We start from the raw sequence: 19,034 nt of genomic DNA, 5'->3' as shown, positions 1-19,034 counted from the left end.
CGTGAGGAGGCAGCCAAGATGGTGTTGAAGAGTTTACGTTGGCATTACCCTTTAATTTAATCCTAAATCAGCCCCAGCGTCGGTTACTAAGAGTTCTGGAGATTAAGGACTACAATTCTCTAGGAGGATGGATTCAGGTCGGACGAGGAAAGCGGGGCCGATGCCACGCTGATGTCTTTTCCCTGGAGGAGAGGCAGGCCCGTCTCCGCTGGCAGCGTGCACGGACAGGTCACCGCTGCTAATCGGCTTATCGCTGGAGGGAGAGAGATCAATGATTATCCCTTTAGAGCGCAGCTGTCTGGGATAAAGTCGGCAAATTCCTTCACACGAGGTAAAGGAAATGCAATTTTCAGTAAAGCAGCAACCCGCCCCGTTCCATCTGCTGAAGGTCAAGGTGGTGTGGGTGCCCACGGGGGTCGGTGAGTACTGTCTGTGAATCAGTGCAGACCCTCGGGTCACTAAGGCACTTTGCCAGCGCACCCGACATCCCGCCGCAGCCGAGTGGGGCGCCTGTGAGAGCCGGGTCCTGGGAGGAAGCGTTGGGGGTCACCTCGCTTGGCTCTGCGCACGCGTCTCCCCGGGGTGACTCGCCGAGGACTCTGGGTGCCCACGCTCTGCTGTCCATGCATCGGTGTGGCCACGGGGCGCTCACAGTCCCACACGCCTGGTCACAGGAGAGCCACTGGCAGGTGAGGAGCCGAGGCCAGGCCCCGGGTCCGGAGCTCAGTCCACACGGGTGAGTGGCAGGTGAGTGTGCAGCCAGCCCCGCCCTGGAGCAGCCCACAGCGCAGGGCACAGGAGCTCAGGGAGGCGGGGAGCAACGGGTGTAATCAGCCAGCAGCACCCCCTCCCATGGCCCTCCTCGGGCCTCCAGACACGGGGCGGGCCCAGCATGCGGGACAGGGCCCTGTTCTCTGCTCATCTCCCTTCAGATGCTCCTCTCTCAGAAACACTCTCGTCTGCACAGAGAGGATCAGAGCCCCGCCCGGAATTTCTGCTCCACGTTCAGGTCCAGCCCAGCACCCGGCTGGCTTAGCGGGTGTCCCCGGCTGCAGTCCACGGTGTGTGGGTGCCGTGGGGCAAGGGGACATGTGGCTTCTCGGGCCACCTGGTCGGCTAGGGTGGGTCCCCCTCACAGACGCACCCAGAAATACCCTTCCCGGCAGTCTGACGGGTAGGGGCGGGGTCTGGACCAGCTTCATGGCGGGTTGCCCCAGCAAGTGGTCAGCAAACTCATTAGTCAACAGAGCCAAACATCAACAGGACAACGGTTGAAATTTCTTTTGAGAGCCACATTTTTTAAACTTAAACTTCTTCTAACGCCACTTCTTCAAAATAGACGTGCCCAGGCCGTGGTATTTTGTGGAAGAGCCACACTCAAGGGGCCACAGAGCCACATGTGGCTCTCGAGCCGCGGTTTGCCGACCACGGCCCCAGCACAAAGTCAAGGTCCTTTATTCGATGCGCCCAGAAGCTGGACGGATGCCCAGGATGCGTTTCCGTCGGTCACTGTTGGGTCCGGGTCCCCTGTGTTCTGGGTGAACCTGCTGTCCTGGGACATGACGGGTCCACTGTAACTCGTTCGTCTCTATGGAGAGACACAGTTCAAAACGTCCTCGGAGAGGCCACCTCCCCGGCGTGTGGACCGTGAGACGGGGGTCCCCAAGGTTGAATGATGGCTCCAGGTTCACTCCAGCAGAAAGCTGTCCAGGGCCCCAAGAGTAGCGTCCTATCGGGACTCTGCCCTGCGAGGTGGCCCCAGGCAACACAGCTAAGCGATAGGGTCCATGGGGCTCGTCCTCTCCCCAGACTCTGCTTCCCAATGCAACCGCCCAGGGGACCCTCCTCAGAGCTGCTGGCTCCCCTGGCTCCCCGTGGAGCCCTCCGCCCAGTCCCTCTCCCTGGTCCTGTCTATTTTTGGTAAGTCCTTCGGTCCCAGGAACAGAAACTCGCGCCAGGACCTTAAGGAAGAGGCAGCTCTGTGGGAACGGGCCGCGAGCCTGCGGTGCTGCCTTCCTCCGCGCCTGCCTCTGCGGGCCCGGGCGCCTCCAGCTTTGAATAGTCAGCATGCCAAAGCAGCATGTTTCGGGGGGCATGGTCTGAACCCCTTCACATGCAAACCGCCAGAGCATCACGCTGGATGCAGAAGCTCCTGCCAGCAGCCTGGAGAGGCAGCCGCTGTGGGTGGGCCCAGGAGCCCTGCTGCCTGGGGCTTCCCTCCTCCTGCTCCTCCTCCTGCTCCTCCTCCTCTGCTCCTCCTCCTGCTCCTCCTCCTGCTCCTCCTCCTGCTCCTCCTGCTCCTCCTCCTGCTCCTCCTCCTGCTCCTCCTCCTGCTCTGCTCCTCCTGCTCCTCCTCCTGCTCTGCTCCTCCTCCTCCTCCTCCTGCTCCTCCTCCTCTGCTCCTCCTCCTGCTCCTCCTCCTGCTCCTCCTCTGCTCCTCCTCCTGCTCCTCCTCCTCTGCTTCTCCAGGCGGAATGCCCCATCGCTCTGGGCTTGCCCACTCGAGAGCAGCCAGAGAGGCCAGACGTGGGGTACCCCTCCGCCCAGGAGGGAAGGGACTGGTGGGTAAGCCGCTCCACCTGTGACCCCTCAGAGGCTCATTCCCACCGTTTCCTGAGGGACCCCAGTGGGTTGGAGCTCAGGTGCCCCAACTTTGAGGGAACAGCAATTACCACGTTATCTCACAGGGTCCTGTGTTATCGGTGGGCTGTCCTCCTGTCCCCACCTGTCGCCGGTGGAAGTGGGGTTCTTGGGGAGCCACGGGAATAAGAATTCCCTGAGGCCCCCACGGGACGACGAGAAAGCTTTGTTTCTGTGGCATTAAACCCCGGGTTCCAAGGCCGCTTCCCCCGCCCTCCGCCCACCCTGTCCCAGCAGGACCAGGGCCAAAGCCACGCCCACCGACCCTGCTCCACAGGAAGGCTGAGTCCATCCGCCTCCGGCCAGCTCAGCCTGTGTCCCAGCTGCAGTCCCCGCGTGTGGGGTCCACGCGGCTAGCAGGGTCACGGCGCAAGCAGGTGCCAGGAAGCGGGAGACGCAGGAGGGACAGGAGAGAGACTCCCTTTGTGGGGAGTGTGTCTTCCCACACTTTCCCGGCTGGCATTGGGGTCCACCTGCCTAACCAATGCTCTTTGCTCCGGTTAGACTGACAGGCCGGCACCTCCCCTATGTCACCCGACTTCCCTGCACAGGCTCCATCCCCCCTGGGTGGGGCCCTCCCTCTGTGGCCTGCAGGGAAGGACCTGGTCCTCTGGGGAGAGTGACCTCACAGCTCCTGAGCTGCCCAGGTCCCTGCTCCCCATGCCTGCCTCCCCTGCCCTCTCCCTGCTATCACCCAGCAGCTGGTTACCACGGGAACGCTCAGTGCCTGGGAGGTCTCTATGAATATTCCGCCACTTATGATTAGAACTCTGAGAGTAATAGGAAATTAAAGTGTTCTGCCCAAGGACCTCGAGTTATTAATCCAATATGACACCTTTCAGTAGTGAATCTAGTTGGGATAATGTTTGGCCTGGTTGGGAGAAAAAAAAAATATTACCCTCATCCAGCCCCTAAGGAAGTCACGGGCCTGGAGAATGGTCAGTGGCTCCGCCAATCACAGGAGGAGGCGGGCCCTCCTCCCGGGGCCTCCTGCGAAGCAGGGATGTGCCCACAGGAAATCAATCACACCTGAGCCTTCCTGGGCTTTACCTGGTGGACAGCCTGCAGGAGGCTCCGAGGACAGAGCAGCACAGACATCTCCGGGGGATGCGACCCGCCGGCGCCCACATGGTCTCTGGAAGCACTGGGCGGGATGGAGCAGGAAGACAGGGGAGAAGCTACAGTTTTGGGGGACTCTGCAGAGGCCTGCGGACCAATGGTGCTCTCAGCGCCCCATGTGCATCCTGCAGGGATAATGAGCTCATTTGTCACAGTGAGATAATCAGGACGCGCCGAATCCCAGCCTGAGAGTGGGTGGTGACATGGAGGGTTTATTGGGAGCATGCTTACACGTGATAACGGTATTAGGCTCATGGCTGTTGAAAGGCGTCGTGGTTTTTCCGAGATGCATGCTGACGCACTTATGGGCGTGTGGATTGATGTTCTGATGTTTGCTTCCAAACCAGCTGGGCTGGGAGGGACGTTTGTATAAGATACACCTAAAAAAAAAAAAAAGAATAAGAATAACTACGATTTGGTAATTATTGCAAATGAGCAATGGGCACATGTGGGCGCAGGACACTCGCGTCTGTGATTTTCAGGTCTGAAGTGATCGTTTCATGCAGTAAAGACAAAACAGCAACCCCTGCAGCAAAGGAGGCCGAAGCAGAAGTTTCTCCCCCGGCAGCCTGACCGAAGCCGTCACCCGCAGCACACTGCCCTGCCTGCCCTTCCTGCCCGCACATGCACGTGGCGCTGTTTGTGCACGTGTCCCAGCATCGGGCTGGGCTGCACCTCCGAGTGGGCTCCCCGCTGCTCCCAGGAGGCGGAACGGGGGCTGTTTCTAAGTCTGTAGATGGAAGGAGGGCAGTGCCTCCTGGGAAGGGGGGGGGTGCCAGGGAAAGCCCCTCCCCCAGGCCTGGACTTGGCTTCTAGGGGGAGGAGGGGGGAGCACCTGCAGGGCTGGGAGCTCTGTGTGCAGTTCAGTGGTGGTGCAGCCGACCCAGTCTCATCCCTGCCACTGACAGGCGGTCGGAGTCGCCCACAGTCCTCCGGGGAGAGCGGCTCTGGGGAGCCACGTGGGCGAGTCCTCAGCTCCCACTACCCAGAGGGCTGCTCCGCCAGTGCTCAGTGGAGACCCGTCTCAGAGAGAGGGAACCCACCTAACTCATTGTCCAGGAGCCTGGGGGCATCAGGAACCCACCTAACTAGTTGTCCAGGAGCCTGAGGGACATCAGGAACCCACCTAACTAGTTGTCCAGGGGCCTGGGGGCATCAGGAACCCACCTAACTAATTGTTCAGGAGCCTGGGGGCATCAGGAACCCACCTAACTAGTTGTTCAGGGGCCTGAGGGACATCAGGAACCCACCTAACTAGTTGTCCAGGGGCCTGAGGGACATCAGGAACCCACCTAACTAGTTGTCCAGGGGCCGGAGGGACATCAGGAACCCACCTAACTAGTTGTCCAGGAGCCTGGGGGCATCAGGAACCCACCTAACTAGTTGTCCAGGAGCCTGGGGGCATCAGGAACCCACCTAACTAGTTGTCCAGGGGCCGGAGGGACATCAGGAACCCACCTAACTAGTTGTCCAGGAGCCTGGGGGCATCAGGAACCCACCTAACTAGTTGTCCAGGGGCCTGGGGGCATCAGGAACCCACCTAACTAATTGTTCAGGAGCCTGGGGGCATCAGGAACCCACCTAACTAGTTGTTCAGGGGCCTGAGGGACATCAGGAACCCACCTAACTAGTTGTCCAGGGGCCTGAGGGACATCAGGAACCCACCTAACTAAAAGTCCAGAGGGGACATCAGGAACCGTCCTAACTAGTTGTCCAGGAGCCAGAACGACATCAGGAACCCACCTAACTAGTTGTTCAGGGGCCTGAGGGACATCAGGAACCCACCTAACTAGTTGTCCAGGGGCCTGAGGGACATCAGGAACCCACCTAACTAAAAGTCCAGGAGACAGAGGGGACATCAGGAACCGTCCTAACTAGTTGTCCAGGAGCCAGAACGACATCAGGAACGTTCCCACCAGCAGTGCATGCGGGTTCCCTTCTCTCTGCCTCCTCGGCAGCACTTGTTGTTTGTCGGTTTGTTGATGGCAGCCATTCTGACAGGTGTGAGGTGATACCTCACTGTCGTTTTAATTTGCATCTCTCTGGTGGCCAGTGATGTTGAGCATCTTTTCGTGTCTCCTGGCCGTCAGGGGACATGTCCTGAGAAGCACAGGCCACGGGGTGCCCCGGGGGCGCCCGCATTGCCCCACCGCCTCTGTGCACATCTGTCCAGGGCAACTTAGAGGAAACGTTGCCCCCACACGCCCGCTTCCTGCTGGGGGGCCGCTCTCCGAGGTTTCTCTCTAAGATGAGGAATTCCCGGGGAAATAAATCCCGGGGTCTTGTCAGAGGTAGGGCGGTGTATGGAGCAGGTGAGTCTCAGAGACAAGGAAGCAGATCCTTTACTTGGAGAGTGATTGCAGGGCCGCCTCAGGGTGGGGCTTACCGGCTTCGTCCACGTGTGGACGCCTGGGCGGCTGTGATTTCAACCTGTTAGCGTCGCTTTCCGCTCCTCTTCCGCCGATGGAAGGCCGATGCCGTCATATTAAAAACCCTGGTCTTCAAATGCTGGTCTCCCACCATGGCAAAGGTCTGCGTGTGACGCTCACAGCAACTGCTCGCCTGCCTGTCCGGCCCCCTCGACCCGCCTGCAGACGGGCCCTAACCCTCTGTCCTGCCCCGGCCTGGCCACGTGGGCGAGGGGGGGGGGGGGCATAGCGTCGGGTGAGCACTTACCGCATTGCCTATGGCATCCTCCGTTGCCTATGGCGTCCCCCGCGCTAACCAGGCTTTATGATCTGATTCCTTCACCGGCGCCTCCCAGGAAGCGGCCGTAATTAATTTCTCGTCGACGGCGCTGACAGTGCCCTCCCAGAGAAATGTTATTATTCCCATGTAAAGAGCGTCCCGTTTTGTCCTTTCTCTCACCACGTTAGCTTTGACTTAATGCGCCATTTAATGGGAGCGACGAGGCTCTGAACGCCGGGGGCAGCACAGTGACGGCACTCACACAACAGGGATAATGAAAGGAAACGCGGGAAGAGGAGGCACGTTTACACTGAAGATGCCGGGAGGGCCCGCGTGGCTCAGGCTGAGCGCCCACCCAGGAGCCCGGCGGTCACGGTTCGAGGCGGTCAGGGCACCTGCGGGCTGCGGAGGGGCAGCCGTCAGGGTATTAGCGTCCACAGCGCGGGAGGAGACGCGTGTGGGTCTCTTCAGGCAGCGCTTTTATTTTCTTCTTGATCATTTTTAGGTTTTTCCCGAATTCTCGGGAATGTCCAGGGAGCGGCACCATCAGGAAGGAAAGTATCTGTAGAAAAGTAAAACCCCCACGCTGTGTGGCTTCGGGCATATCTTTCGCTGTAAGAGGATCGATATTAATAAGCGTTCAACTCAGGTCTAAGCAAATTGCATACAGATTCATGAAACGATTGGTTGGTGGTTGTAAATTCTGACTTGGAAGGTTGGCGTGTGAGGAAACACACGGAGGGCAGGACTGTTTCAGTCTGACCTCACGTCGTGCGATCAGGCTGTCGGAGGAGAAAGGGAAGCTGTGAGGGTGGGGAGAGCGGGCGGTGCGTCCGTGCAGCGGGAGCGCTACCTGACGAACGCGAGCAGGTGCCCGCTGAGCGCTGCCCGCCGAGGCGGCTGTCCCCTGGGCCGGTCCCCGTCGGTCACTGTGATAAGGGGCGGACCCCGCAGCACTGAGGCGGAGGGAGTGGGCCATAGAGAGCACTTGCATCATGCCGCCTGCACAGTATTTCCAAACGCAGTGCTTTCCTAACAACATGATGATATTCCATCCGGTCGCCATCCTCCCGCTGGATGTGCGGCCCAGGGGTGACGTGGGCACATGAGCTCGATGGCGTCAGGTACTAACGCATCGCAGGGTGGCACGCGGCTGGGGACAGGGTGACCAGTGAAGGAGGAGGAACCCCGAGGGAGTGGTCTGGTGGCAGGCGCGGGGGGCGAGGGGGGTGGCCCCGGGGAGGGCGCCCAGGAGTTCACTGTTACTGCTGGCGTGTTCCCTAAGAATAATTAAAATCTATAATAATAAAGGCGTAATATGCTAATTAGACCAGACATCCTTCCGGATGACCTTCCGGACGAAGCCACAGCGGCAGGGGCTGAGCCCCTTGCACAAATTCCGCGCGCCAGGCCTCCAGTAGAAAGAAATAGTTCGTTGCCGGCAATAGGAGCGGACATCCTTGGGGTGTGCCGCAGAGATGGAACTCGGCGTGATCGCATGGCTCTGTGAATAAGTAAATGTGCAACTTTCATTTTTAGCTAAAATTTGTCATGCCTGTAGCCAGTTTAGAAACTCTGCTGTCACTGCACTTACGTTGAGACGGGAACCTGCCTGAACAGGATGGCGGAATGACAGTGGTTGTGGACCTGCCCTGGCTGGTGGGGCGCAGGTTGGGAAAGAAGGGAAAGCGTGTGCGTGATTCTCAGCTCGTGAAGCTGTGGCTGTAAGACGCGGTCTGGCTGCTGGACGGCCTGTGCTGCTCACTCACGAGCCCCTACACTCGGTCCCTTGGCCTCCCTGGCTCTCAGCAGGTGGCCCCTTTCCCCGAGCTCGGGGGGGGGGGGGGGAAGCCGCGTGACAGGCAGTGCTGAGGGCGGACACGGCTTCCTCTGACCTAATCGGGGCTCTCTTCTCTCTCCCAGTGAAAAAGGCCATCGAGCTCAAGTCCAGAGGCGTCAAGATGCTGCCCAGCAAGGAGAGCAGCCCGAAGAACTCCGTCCGTAAGTCCCCTTCTGTGCCGTCCGTCCTTCCGCGGGCGGGCGGGCGTTCTCCCTGCGCCGTTTCTGGGGAAGTCTGTCTACAAAGGGCCCTCCCCCTCATCTCCGTCTACTTCTCTGCCTCCGGAGTCTCTTCTGACCTCACACTGTGGGGAGCGTGGTGGGAGGGGGAGGGGAGGTCCTGTTGATAGTTGATCCTGCCTCCTAAGGGGCCTCAGCGCTGTCTCACTTCTGCCCTCACTGGTCACGGTGCAGCCGGGGGCTTCTCTCTTAAATAGATGTCTCCGTCTCAGGTTTTACCCCAGTTCCCTCTCCGTTCTAGTATCCTTACTCCCTCGCACCAACACACACACACTTTATTGATCTCTGAGACATGCGGGTAGGTGTCTGGTTTTGTGATTTCTAATAAAACTAGAGGCCCAGCGCATGAAATCCGTGTGTGGGTACGGTCCCTAGGCCTGACCTGTGATCAGAGCCATCCTCTCCAGCTGCCCGCAGCCGGACCCACCCCCCACCGCCACCCACCCCCAGTTCCCCGTTCGCCATTGGGTGATCGGTGCCTGAAGGCCGGGGGAAGGGAACGAGCGGCGGTCAGTGTGCCTCATAGTGACCGGTCCAGCGGCCGTTCTGCCGTTAGGGTCCATTTGCATATTTCCCGTTGACTATATGGGATATTCTGGGTCGGGCCGCCAGTGTGGCTCAGTGGTTGAGCGTTGCCCTATGAACCTGGAGGTCAGTCGGACCCCGGCTCTTCTCCCTGCACAGCATTAGGCACCAGCTCCATGGGAGGAGATGGTTCTTCTGTTCCTGTCTGCACGCAGCTGGACGGATTCGTAGCTGCTCGTTGGGTCTAGAAGCGTCTGTCCCTTCTCCCAACAGCATTAAGCCATCTTTTTGTCTGACGTGAGAATTCATCATCAGAGGAAATGGGGAGTTGAGACACGGTGAGCCTTCTGCGATCAGTGGTGAAGTAAATGGTGATGTTATTTATGCAGAAGGTGTGACAAAACCAAATTAAATGTTTCGTGGGGAAAAGGGCACGGGCTTTGAAGCCAGAGAGGCGAGGAGGCGAGGGCTGTAAAATCATTACCTCCTCCCCGCCCCGTGCAGCATTCATCAGATTAAAATGGTGATGATTTTTGTCGACTAGATAGAGCAGGTTGTACATTCCTGCTCCAGAGGTGACATGTCGTGGGCTTTCAGCAAAGCCAAGCCCTGGGGAACTTTCCAGATAGAAGTGGAAAGAAGCAAAGAGCAGACGCGGACGTGGCGGGTCAGCGGAGAGCGGAGAGGGCGCAGGGGTCACTTTGGGAGCAGGAGGAGGGCAGAGCACTGAACTGGGTTTGCCAGGTCTTAGAACACAGGTTCGGTCTCGGGGTGAGGCCGGAACGCAGGCCTCCCCGAGTCTGAGTCTGTCCGGCCACGTGCTGGGCGCTGGGACCCGGACCTCGGAAGCCAAGGGCCACTTCCCCCTCTGGCACCGAGGGACCCCAGGGGACGTGAGGTCGCTCGTGAACGCAGTGAGACCGCGGCTGCCTGGGTGTCCTGGGGTCCTGTGAATGGAGATGCTCTAAAGGACCACAGCTCATCGTTGATATGGCGCGGACCTGGGTGCCGGGCGGCCTCATCCTCAGGCCGTGGGGGTGCGGCCCGGCAGCTGTGCCCAGCCCCGGGCGCGGGTGCTCCGGAGACCAGCCTCTGAGGCCCCGGGGAAATGCAGGCACAGGGCGTTCTCCCTCCCGCAGGTGGCAGGGGAGGCCTGAGGCCTGGGGAAGGAGGACAGCGTCAGGAGCACTGCTCAGCGGGCCCAGGCCCTTGTCACTACTGTCCCTCGCGGGTCTCTGGTGGCGTCTGTCTTCCTGTGCTCCCTCCCTGTTGTTCTCTTTAACTCATGGACCCCCCGGCGGCTGAGAGGGCAGCAGTGGCCACGAGCCACCTTTCCCATCCAGAGGGCAGCCCTGCGCACTGAGGCTCCGCCTGCTGTGTCCCTGCCGAGGGCTCCAGGCCACCTGAGGGCCGTGTGGAGTTGGCCCCGGCCTGCAGCTGGGGGGGGAGCGGGCATGTGAGGGCGGGCGCGCTTCCTCCCGTTGCCCCCTGCACGTCCCCTCGAGCTGGCTGTGCTGGGAGGCACAGGCCAGCGGTCACCGCTCTTCTCCCAGGGGCGCAGGCTGCATGACCCTGTTCTCCGGTGTCAGCGCTGGTTCCCGTGGCCTCCGGGGCTGACACCAGAGCTGGGGGGCGCCGTCCAGCTGTCACTAAGTCCCGCCCACTGCCCTGTGCCTGGCGGCGGCTCCAGGCTGGCGCTTTTAAAAACGTAGATATTTATTGACGTCAGAGAGGAAGGGCGAGGGAGGGAGAGACCGAAACAGCAGTGATGAGAGGGGATCAGGGATCGGCTGGTTTCTGCACGCCCCACGCTGGGCGCTGGGGATGGAGCCCACAACCCGGGCCTGTGCCCTTGACCTCTATCCACTGAGCCAGACTGGCTAAGGCTCTTCCTAATTATTGTAAGCTTCGGAAAGAGTGGGGCATACAGGGGCACGTTACGCATCCGCGCAAACATCAGGAATGAACTTGGAAAACCTCCAGCCCGCCTTCGCCCACTGGCTGAGTGATGGGGCGGCGTGCCCACCTCCATTCCCAGGCCGGGCCTCTGGAAGCCCCGTCAGCCGCTCCCCGTCGGCCTCTCAGCGATGGCAGCGCTGCCTGCGGAGTCTTCTGGCCCTTCCTGTCCGCGTCCTCCCCGCGGCCCTTGTCACTACTGTCCCTCGCGTCCTGTGTGTGTCGCTGGGCGAGCTGACCCCTCAGAGCCCTTCCAACTCCTCGGGACCCGGATGGAGGGAGGAGGAGGAGGAAGACCCCTGGCTGCCGTTCCTCAGCGAGAGGTTGTTTTCCACGGGAGGGAAGACGGATGGCTGTACAAATACAGCATCGATTTGCTGTAACTCACCGGGCGGACAGATGGCCGCACCGAGTCCTGGCCATTTGCTGTTACAACAGTTTGTGCCGGGCAGGACGGGGCCTGTGGTTCAGAACACTGTGTAATGGGAAGCCGGGTAACAAACTGCAGGAGAATGGAGCCGGGTGATGCATGGCTCTCACGCCCTCAGGAAGAAACAACAAGGGAACGTACGAAATAAATGGCCCTGGAACGCGCCCGCTCTTGACTCTGAGCCACTCCTGTCATTGGTCTCTGTTTCAAGGGCGATCCATCTCCCCCGCCTGCAGAGCTCCACCTGGAGGAGACGCGGGCGATCCTCATTTCCAGTTGCCCGACGGACAGTCCTGTGAATGCAAAGCCGTGGACGGAACGTTGTCTCCCGTCATGCTGTCCTCCGTTCCCCGGCCTTTTCCTCTGCGAAGACGGGATTGCTCCACAGGGCTGATGTCAGAACTTCCGCAGCTCCTTTCACTGCATGCAACTGCAAAGCTGGGTCTGAACTGCTGTGCACAGAGATGCAAGCATAGTGACGTCCTGTGTGAGTTGTGTGTGTGGCGTGGGTGACCAGCCAGCCCAGCTTCCACACTCTCCATTCTAAAGGACAGTCCTTCCGCCGGCCAGGCTGCGTTCTCCGCCCCCCGGGGCCAGGCTGGATCCAGTCTTGCTTTCTCCGTGTGGATGTGAGGTCTGCTGGTGTGGAATCCTCTGCCCTTCCATCCGGATGTGCTGAAGCTGAAAGGGAGCGTTCGTCTCAGGTCCCCGGCTCCGTGCCGTCCGGGAGCCTCTGCGCTTAGTGACGGTCACACTTGGCCATTGCTCTCTGTCTCCCAACCGCCCTGGTCCTCTGGGCCTCGTTGCACGGGCCCTTGGTCTCCTGTCCCGGCCTCTCTGTCCCACCCCGTCAGGGACCTCGGAGGGAGATCAGCGGATTCCCGTCCTCCTTCTGCGGGTCCCCTCACAGCCCTATGGCTCCACACCTCTGCTAACCCAAAACAAAACAAAACAAAACAAAACAAAACAAAACAAACAAACATTCGAACCGGTAAAGCATTTTTGTGAGTTTATTTGAGTCAAACTGTGGACAGTCTCTGGGAAGCAGAGTCTCACCTGATGGGACGATGCTCCGGAGAATGGCGGTTTCACCTTGTTTTACACATGACAGTCAGAGGAGGGGACCTAGGTGGGTTACAGAACTCCATGGTGATGGGTTGGGGAGGTGGGAGGAAGCAAGCAGGAAACCTCTGCGATTGGATAAAAAGTGAGATGATGGACACATGCTTCTCTCCCTAGGTGGTGCAGGACGGTAGCAGTCAGCACTCAATGACAGTGAGGGGGTTTGTGGTCATGGGCTGTGCCCTGAGGGGTCGGGAAAAGGGAAGTTACAGTGACCCACATCCCACAGATGTGTTACCTCAGATGCAGAAAGACAACAGCTCCGTAAAGATGGAAGCTGACCTTTGTCAGGGCAGATGCTGGCCTAAGACGTGACTCCCACTATAAACTGCTTTTATTTTTTTAATTTAAATTATTTATTGTTTAAAGTATTACATATGTCTCCTTTTCCCCCATTGACCTCTCCCCAGCCGCTCCCATCCCCTAACACACGCCCTCTACTGTCTGTGTCCGTTGGTCATGCTCATATACATGCATGCAAGTCCTTTGGTTGATCTCTTACCTCCTCCACTTACACCCTCCCCTGCCTTCCCTCTGAGGTTTGACAATCTGTTCGATGCTGCTCTATCTCTGGTTCTATTTTTGTTCATCCGTTTATGTTGTTCATTAGATTCCACAAATGAGTGAGATCCTGTGATACTTATCTTTCTCCAACTGGCTTATTTCACTTAGCATAATGCTCTCCAGGTCCATCCATGCTGTTGCAAATGGTAAAAGTTCTTTCTTTTTTATAGCAGCGTAGTATTCCATTGTGCAGATGTACCACAGTTTTCTAATCCACTCATCTGCTGATGGGCACTTAGTCTGTTTCCAAATCTTTGCTATTGTAAATTGTGCTGCTATGAATATAGGGGTGCAGATATTTTTTCTGATTGGTGTTTCTGATTTCTTGGGATATATTCCTAGAAGTGAAATTACTAGGTCAAATGGGAGTTCCATTTTTAACTTTTGAGGAAACTCCATACTGTTCTCCACAGTGGCTGCACCAGTCTGCATTCCCACCAGCAGTGCACAAGGGTTCCTTTTTCTCCGCATCCTCGCCAACACTTGTCGTTTGTTGATTTGTTGATGATAGCCATCCTGACAGGTGTGAGGTGGTACCTCACTGTCGTTTTGATTTGCATCTCTCGGATGCTTAGTGACCTTGAGCATGTTTTCATGTGTCTCTTGGCCTTCTGTTTGTCCACTTTTGAAAAGTGTCTATTTAGGTCCTTTGCCCATTGGATCCTTTTTTGATTGGGTTGTTTATCTTCCTTTTGTTAAGCTGTATGAGTTCCCTGTAAATGTTGGAGATTAAACCCTTATCGGAGATAACATTGGCAAATACGTTCTCCCGTGCCGTGGGCTCTCTTGTTGTTTTGCTGGTGGTTTCTTTTGCTGTGCAGAAGCTTCTTATTAAAGGTTTTACTTTCAGACCCTCCTGTGTGGTCACTTTAGGTCTCTGAGTTTGCAAGGCCGCCACACAGGCCTCCCCTGAGTTAGTCAGGTCAGCAGGTGGCCCCTTTTCGTCCACACCACCCACAAAATAACCCACTGTGGCCCCAACTGGTTTGGCTCAGTGGATAGAGCATCAGCCTGTGGACTGAAGGGTCCCGGGTTCGATTCATATCAAGGGCACATGCCCAGGTTGCAGGCTCTATCCCCAGTAGGGGGTGTGCAGGAGGCAGCCAATCAATGATTCTCATCATTGATATTTCTCTCTCTCTCCCTCTCTCTTCCTCTCTCTAAAATCAATAAAAATGTATTAAAGAAGAGGTAAATAATAATAATAACCACCCGTTGTGTTTCCTCGTGATGTTGTTAGACTCACTACGTCTGTGATCCACTCGCTGGAAACGCAGCTCGTGGCCAGTTTTGCTTTGGGGGGCCTTGCTGCTTCCTTGCTGTGTGGCTCAGGGATCTAGGGGACGGGATGGGGCAGTGGTGTGTGTGTTGCTAAGGGGAATAGGCTGCTGCCCCTGTGGGCAGGCCTCCCCCTCGGGCCCTCGATCTGGCTTTGCAGCAGGTGTGGACAGTGGGAAAGAATGGCCGTCCGCTCTGCCTTCCTGTGAAGGTTAGTAAACTCCAGGGGCACTTGCTCCAGGCCACTGGCTCCACCATAAAACGCAATAATCCAGTTTGCAGTTGTTAAAGGTCCTCCTTTTCTTGACAATGACCCATCCCCTGGCGAGCATTGTGTGAATTGCTTCATAAATCAGGTGAGTAAATTATGCTAGCAGTTTCTTGCTGCTAGGCCTTTGTCACCGCAGGAGCTGAAATATCTGTGAAAGTGCTGGGGGGATCGTTGCTGGGCAGGGGACCCTGTGGTCTGGAAGCCAGCTGGCTTCCCTGGTAACTGGAAGTAGCTCCTCAATTATTTACACCCCATTTACATATGTAATTCCTTAAGGAACTAGAAAAAAGCATCTATTAAAATGTGTGAATCCAGAAAGAGGATGATGGCATTCTAGATGGCGAAATCTTATTGTCCCCCTGATAGGAAGCACAACGCTTTCTTTAAAATCCTGGTGACCAACGTTTGTTAGTTATTAATAAATGGCAGGCATGTAACCCTTACAGTTACCCCGGGAACTGATGCTTGTTATATGGACCCAGCATACACGTCTGTGACCGGACAACCCAGGGCTCCGGCTGCCTGTCACTCCTGGAGCCAATTAGGCAGACACAGGGTTGAATCATACACGAGCGTCCATTCCAGTCCGGCGGGCAGCGTGGGAGAGCAGCAGTCAGCAGCTCTGCAGCGCCCTCGATCGGGAAGGACAGGAGTACACGGGGAAGAAGGGGTTACAGGCGTGGGGAGAAGGGGCAGGGGTGGGACCCACTGCGGGGGCCACAAGGCTGTGAATCTTTCCATGAGGATCGGCAGCTCCCCAATGGGAGTGGTTCCGACATTGGCTCCAGGTCCCGGGGCGTACAGTTCCCAGCCAGGTCAGAGTGTCCTTTCTTAACCAACACAGCGCGCTCATGGTTAACGGAGCGTGACTGCTCTTTCCCACAATCAGAGCTGGTCCCCAGTACCCTAGTTCTGCCCCTAACAATTCCAGAGCATACCTGATTAGCTATGTGAATACTCGCTTTGCAAAATAAGTAGAGAATACATCCTTTTATTTCCAAAGATGCATGGGAAACAGCTCAGGTTCTGAAAGAACTAGAAATCCTAGCATTTCCGTCACTTTTCTCAGAAGCCCAACGCGTCCTGACGGTTCATCCAATTGGATAAAGTGACTCGGTCTTCCCCGATAATGGGTGACACCCCCGCTGTGCGCAGGGCTGGGGGATCGCTGTTCTTTGTAATTAAATTACCTTCTAAGATCGAATGTTGGTTCCTGAGTAACTTCGGTCAGAAAGCCGAAAGATGAAACTCATTAACTGCAGGAGCTTCTTTGGGAATTCAGTCAAAGCTCTCCGTTTTAGACACGAGGAAGGGGGTCAGCCAGGCAACTGGATCAGGTCCGATGGCGAGCGAAGTGGAGCGGGTTCAGCGCTCAGGGCTCAGCACATGAGGGATTCAGCCAGCGGGCCTCCCGCAGGCCTCGTGCTCCTTAAAACCATGTGGGAGGGGGAGGAGGAAACGGAAAACACTGCAGCCCAGTGCTGGGTGGCGTGCTCGGGCCTTACAGGGGATGGAGGGAGTGGCCCCAGCTCAGGGAGGAGCCCCTTTGCCCAGAGGGATACCTTTCCTCCCTGGTGAGACGTGAAGAGGCACAGGGAGCGCTGCTGCCACGCGGGGTTATGCTGACAACGGAGCTGGGTGTAGGGAAGTGATTAGTGAGTTCAGTAGCGTGGACATGTCAGAGGGGCAAGGGCCGGGTGCTGGATTAGATCCAGGGGGCGGGGGAAACACGGCCTTCTCCCGCGATGGGGGAACACTGCCTGGGGCATTCCCACACTCAAGGCTGGTGGCTCAGCCTCACCCGCAGCGCAGGGGACCCTGGGAGGGGGACCCCTGGGGTGGCCTGCACGGTGCCTTTAGACATTGAGGTTCCTTGCTTGGTCTGCAGGCTGTTTCTGTGTAGAATGTGTTGCTGTAAGAAAACATTCAAACCTGTAAAGAATTTTGTGAGTTTATTTGAGCCAAAGGAGGAGATGTGAGTGGTTACATGGAATCCGTTGGTGACAGGTTAGGGAGGCGGGAGACAGCAAAGCCGGGAAACCCCTGGGATTGGGTAAAGGTGAAATGATGGACACATGCTTCGTTACTTAGGAGGGTGCAGGGCAGTTAGTCAGCGTGTGACTCAATGACAGTGAGGGGTTTGTGGGCTCTGCAGGGGTGCCTGCGCTTTGAGGGTCCGGAAAAGGGAAATTACTTGGACATTCCAACACTATGTTATCGGAGATGCAAAAGGCAACAGGCAGCTGGTTAGGTAAAGATGGGCCTCTGTCAGGGACGGTACCGGCCTAGGACATGGCTACCCACCATAACGGCTTCTCAATTAAAAGGTTTTAATTTCAGACCATCTGCTGTAGTTACTTTAGGCCTCTGAGTGTGCAAGGCCGCCACACAGGCCTCCCCTGAGCTGGCCTCCCCTTCTCATCCACAAATGTAGAACCCTACACCTGTCAGGTGACCTGTTCTATACACAAAGGTGAAGAAACTCATAAAAGGTTCTCATTCATAACTCATGGTTGATTAATCATTCTCATGAGGAGTCAGGTGAGACCTTATGGGTCCATATACATTTTTGGAGTGTTCGTTCTAGATCTGTGAAATATGCCGTTGGTATTTTAGTAGGGGTTGCGTTGAATCTGTAGCTTGCTTTGGGTAGTATGGACATTTTAATGATGTTGATGCTACCAATCCATGAACATGGTATACTCTTCCACTAGTTTATGTCTTCCTCTATCTCTTCTTTCAATGCCCTGTAGTTTTCCAAGTACAGGTCTTTTAACTCCTTGGTTAAGTGTATCCCTAAGTATCTTAATTTTTTTTGTTGCAATGGTAAATGGGATTTTTTTTTAGTTTCTCTTTCTGAGAATTCATTATTGGTGTATAAAAATGCCATCGATTTCTGAGTATTCATTTTGTATCCTGTTACATCGCCGAATTCATTTATTAAATCTAGTGGTTTAGTTTTTTGGTGGAGTCTTTAGGGTTTTCTATGTACAATATCATGTCATCTGCGAATAATGACAGTTTTACTTCCTCCAAGTGAGATGTACTAATCTTGAAATAATGGGATTTAAATTATGAAAATGAAGTTGAATCCACGTGATAAAGAAAGGAAGAAATGTAGTTTACAGATTGTTATTGGTTCCCCCCACCCCCACATTCTTCACCAGCCATTTCTAGTTGGCTGCACATTGTAAGGTTGAAAATGGACCCTCTGGTTCCCGTTCGTCCTCTGTTGTCTTGGCTGCAAACCAGCACATAAGCTGACGATGGCTCCGCCGCAGAGTAGCTCACTGTTTGCTGGGGGTGTTGTTTTGTTGGTTTTTTTAGCATCTATCCAAATTAATTACCACACTAATTGGATTAAATTAGAGGATTTAATTATGGAAGTGGTGACACGTATTTGGCAGGGTCCTTATTTGGTCAAGTCCCTGGAGTTCAATGCAGTTGCATGACTTTCCTGAGGAGAAGGCGGAGGAAGCCAAGTGCTGGGAGGAAGTCGATGCCGAGAAGGAAGGTGACCCTGCGTTCAGGAGAGACGCGGGCGAGTCCAGGAGATGAGCAGGATGCCCAGACGGGGTCCTTCGGGAGCACCCGTTGCGAGCACTGCCTGCTGCAGTCGTTCTTAGGACAGTTGAGGGCGTTCCATTTGCTTGTCGCATCTGCTGCTTCGTGGGGTGAGCTTTCATAGGAAACCCGATAAAACAGTGCAAAGCATGAGCCATCCTAATAGGATGCTTCCATCGTGTGCCTGGGAGAAGCACAGCTCTCGGTAAGCAATCCACGCTCTGTCATTAATGTGTGAGGGGTTGCCCCCACCCCCCACAAGAGAACGTCTCCACAGCCTGTGTGGGAGCTGACCACGATGGCGGTCCGCACGCTGGGCGGGCTCTGCTTGGGAAAAGGACCCCACCTCAGGTGCACTGCGTGCAGGTCAGGGAAAGACCCAGTGGCCGCCTCTGAGAAGCGGGAAGAAGTCCTCCCACAGGAGGGACACGTCTGCGGATGGACCTGTGATCTGCCTCAGGGTACCTACACTGAGGATGCTCGGGTTCGGACTTCGCTGCAAGCTGTCCTTCCAGTCCAAGGCCAGTGTACCGACCTCCAGGCACAGTTTTCTAGGCTCCAGGAACAATGATTTATAACCCAATTTTAATTTTTTATATATATTTTTATTGATTTCAGAGAGGCAGGGAGAGGGAGAAAGAGATAGAAACATCAGTGATAAGAGAGAATCATTGATTGGCTGCCTCCTGCACGCCCCCCACTGGGGACTGAGCCCGCAGCCTAGGCATGTGCTGTTGACCTGAATCGAACCGGGGACCCTTCAGTACGCAGGCCAGTGCTTTATTCACTGAGCCAACC

At 56.2% G+C, this 19,034-nt stretch overlaps 1 protein-coding gene across 1 annotated transcript in view; it reads left to right on the top strand.

Annotated features, from left to right (window-relative positions):
• CSMD1 (CUB and Sushi multiple domains 1) overlaps nt 1–19,034 on the top strand; it is a 694,425-nt gene that overhangs the window by 385,991 nt on the left and 289,400 nt on the right. Inside the window, exon 7 of the mRNA XM_054719948.1 lies at nt 8,371–8,448. Within this exon, the coding sequence (XP_054575923.1) occupies nt 8,371–8,448 (78 nt within the window). The remainder of the gene's footprint in view (nt 1–8,370; nt 8,449–19,034) is intronic.

Source organism: Eptesicus fuscus, chromosome 8 (assembly GCF_027574615.1).
Source record: "Eptesicus fuscus isolate TK198812 chromosome 8, DD_ASM_mEF_20220401, whole genome shotgun sequence".
Classification (NCBI taxonomy): Eukaryota; Metazoa; Chordata; class Mammalia; order Chiroptera; family Vespertilionidae; genus Eptesicus; species Eptesicus fuscus.
This window is presented reverse-complemented; position numbering and strand designations above follow the sequence as displayed.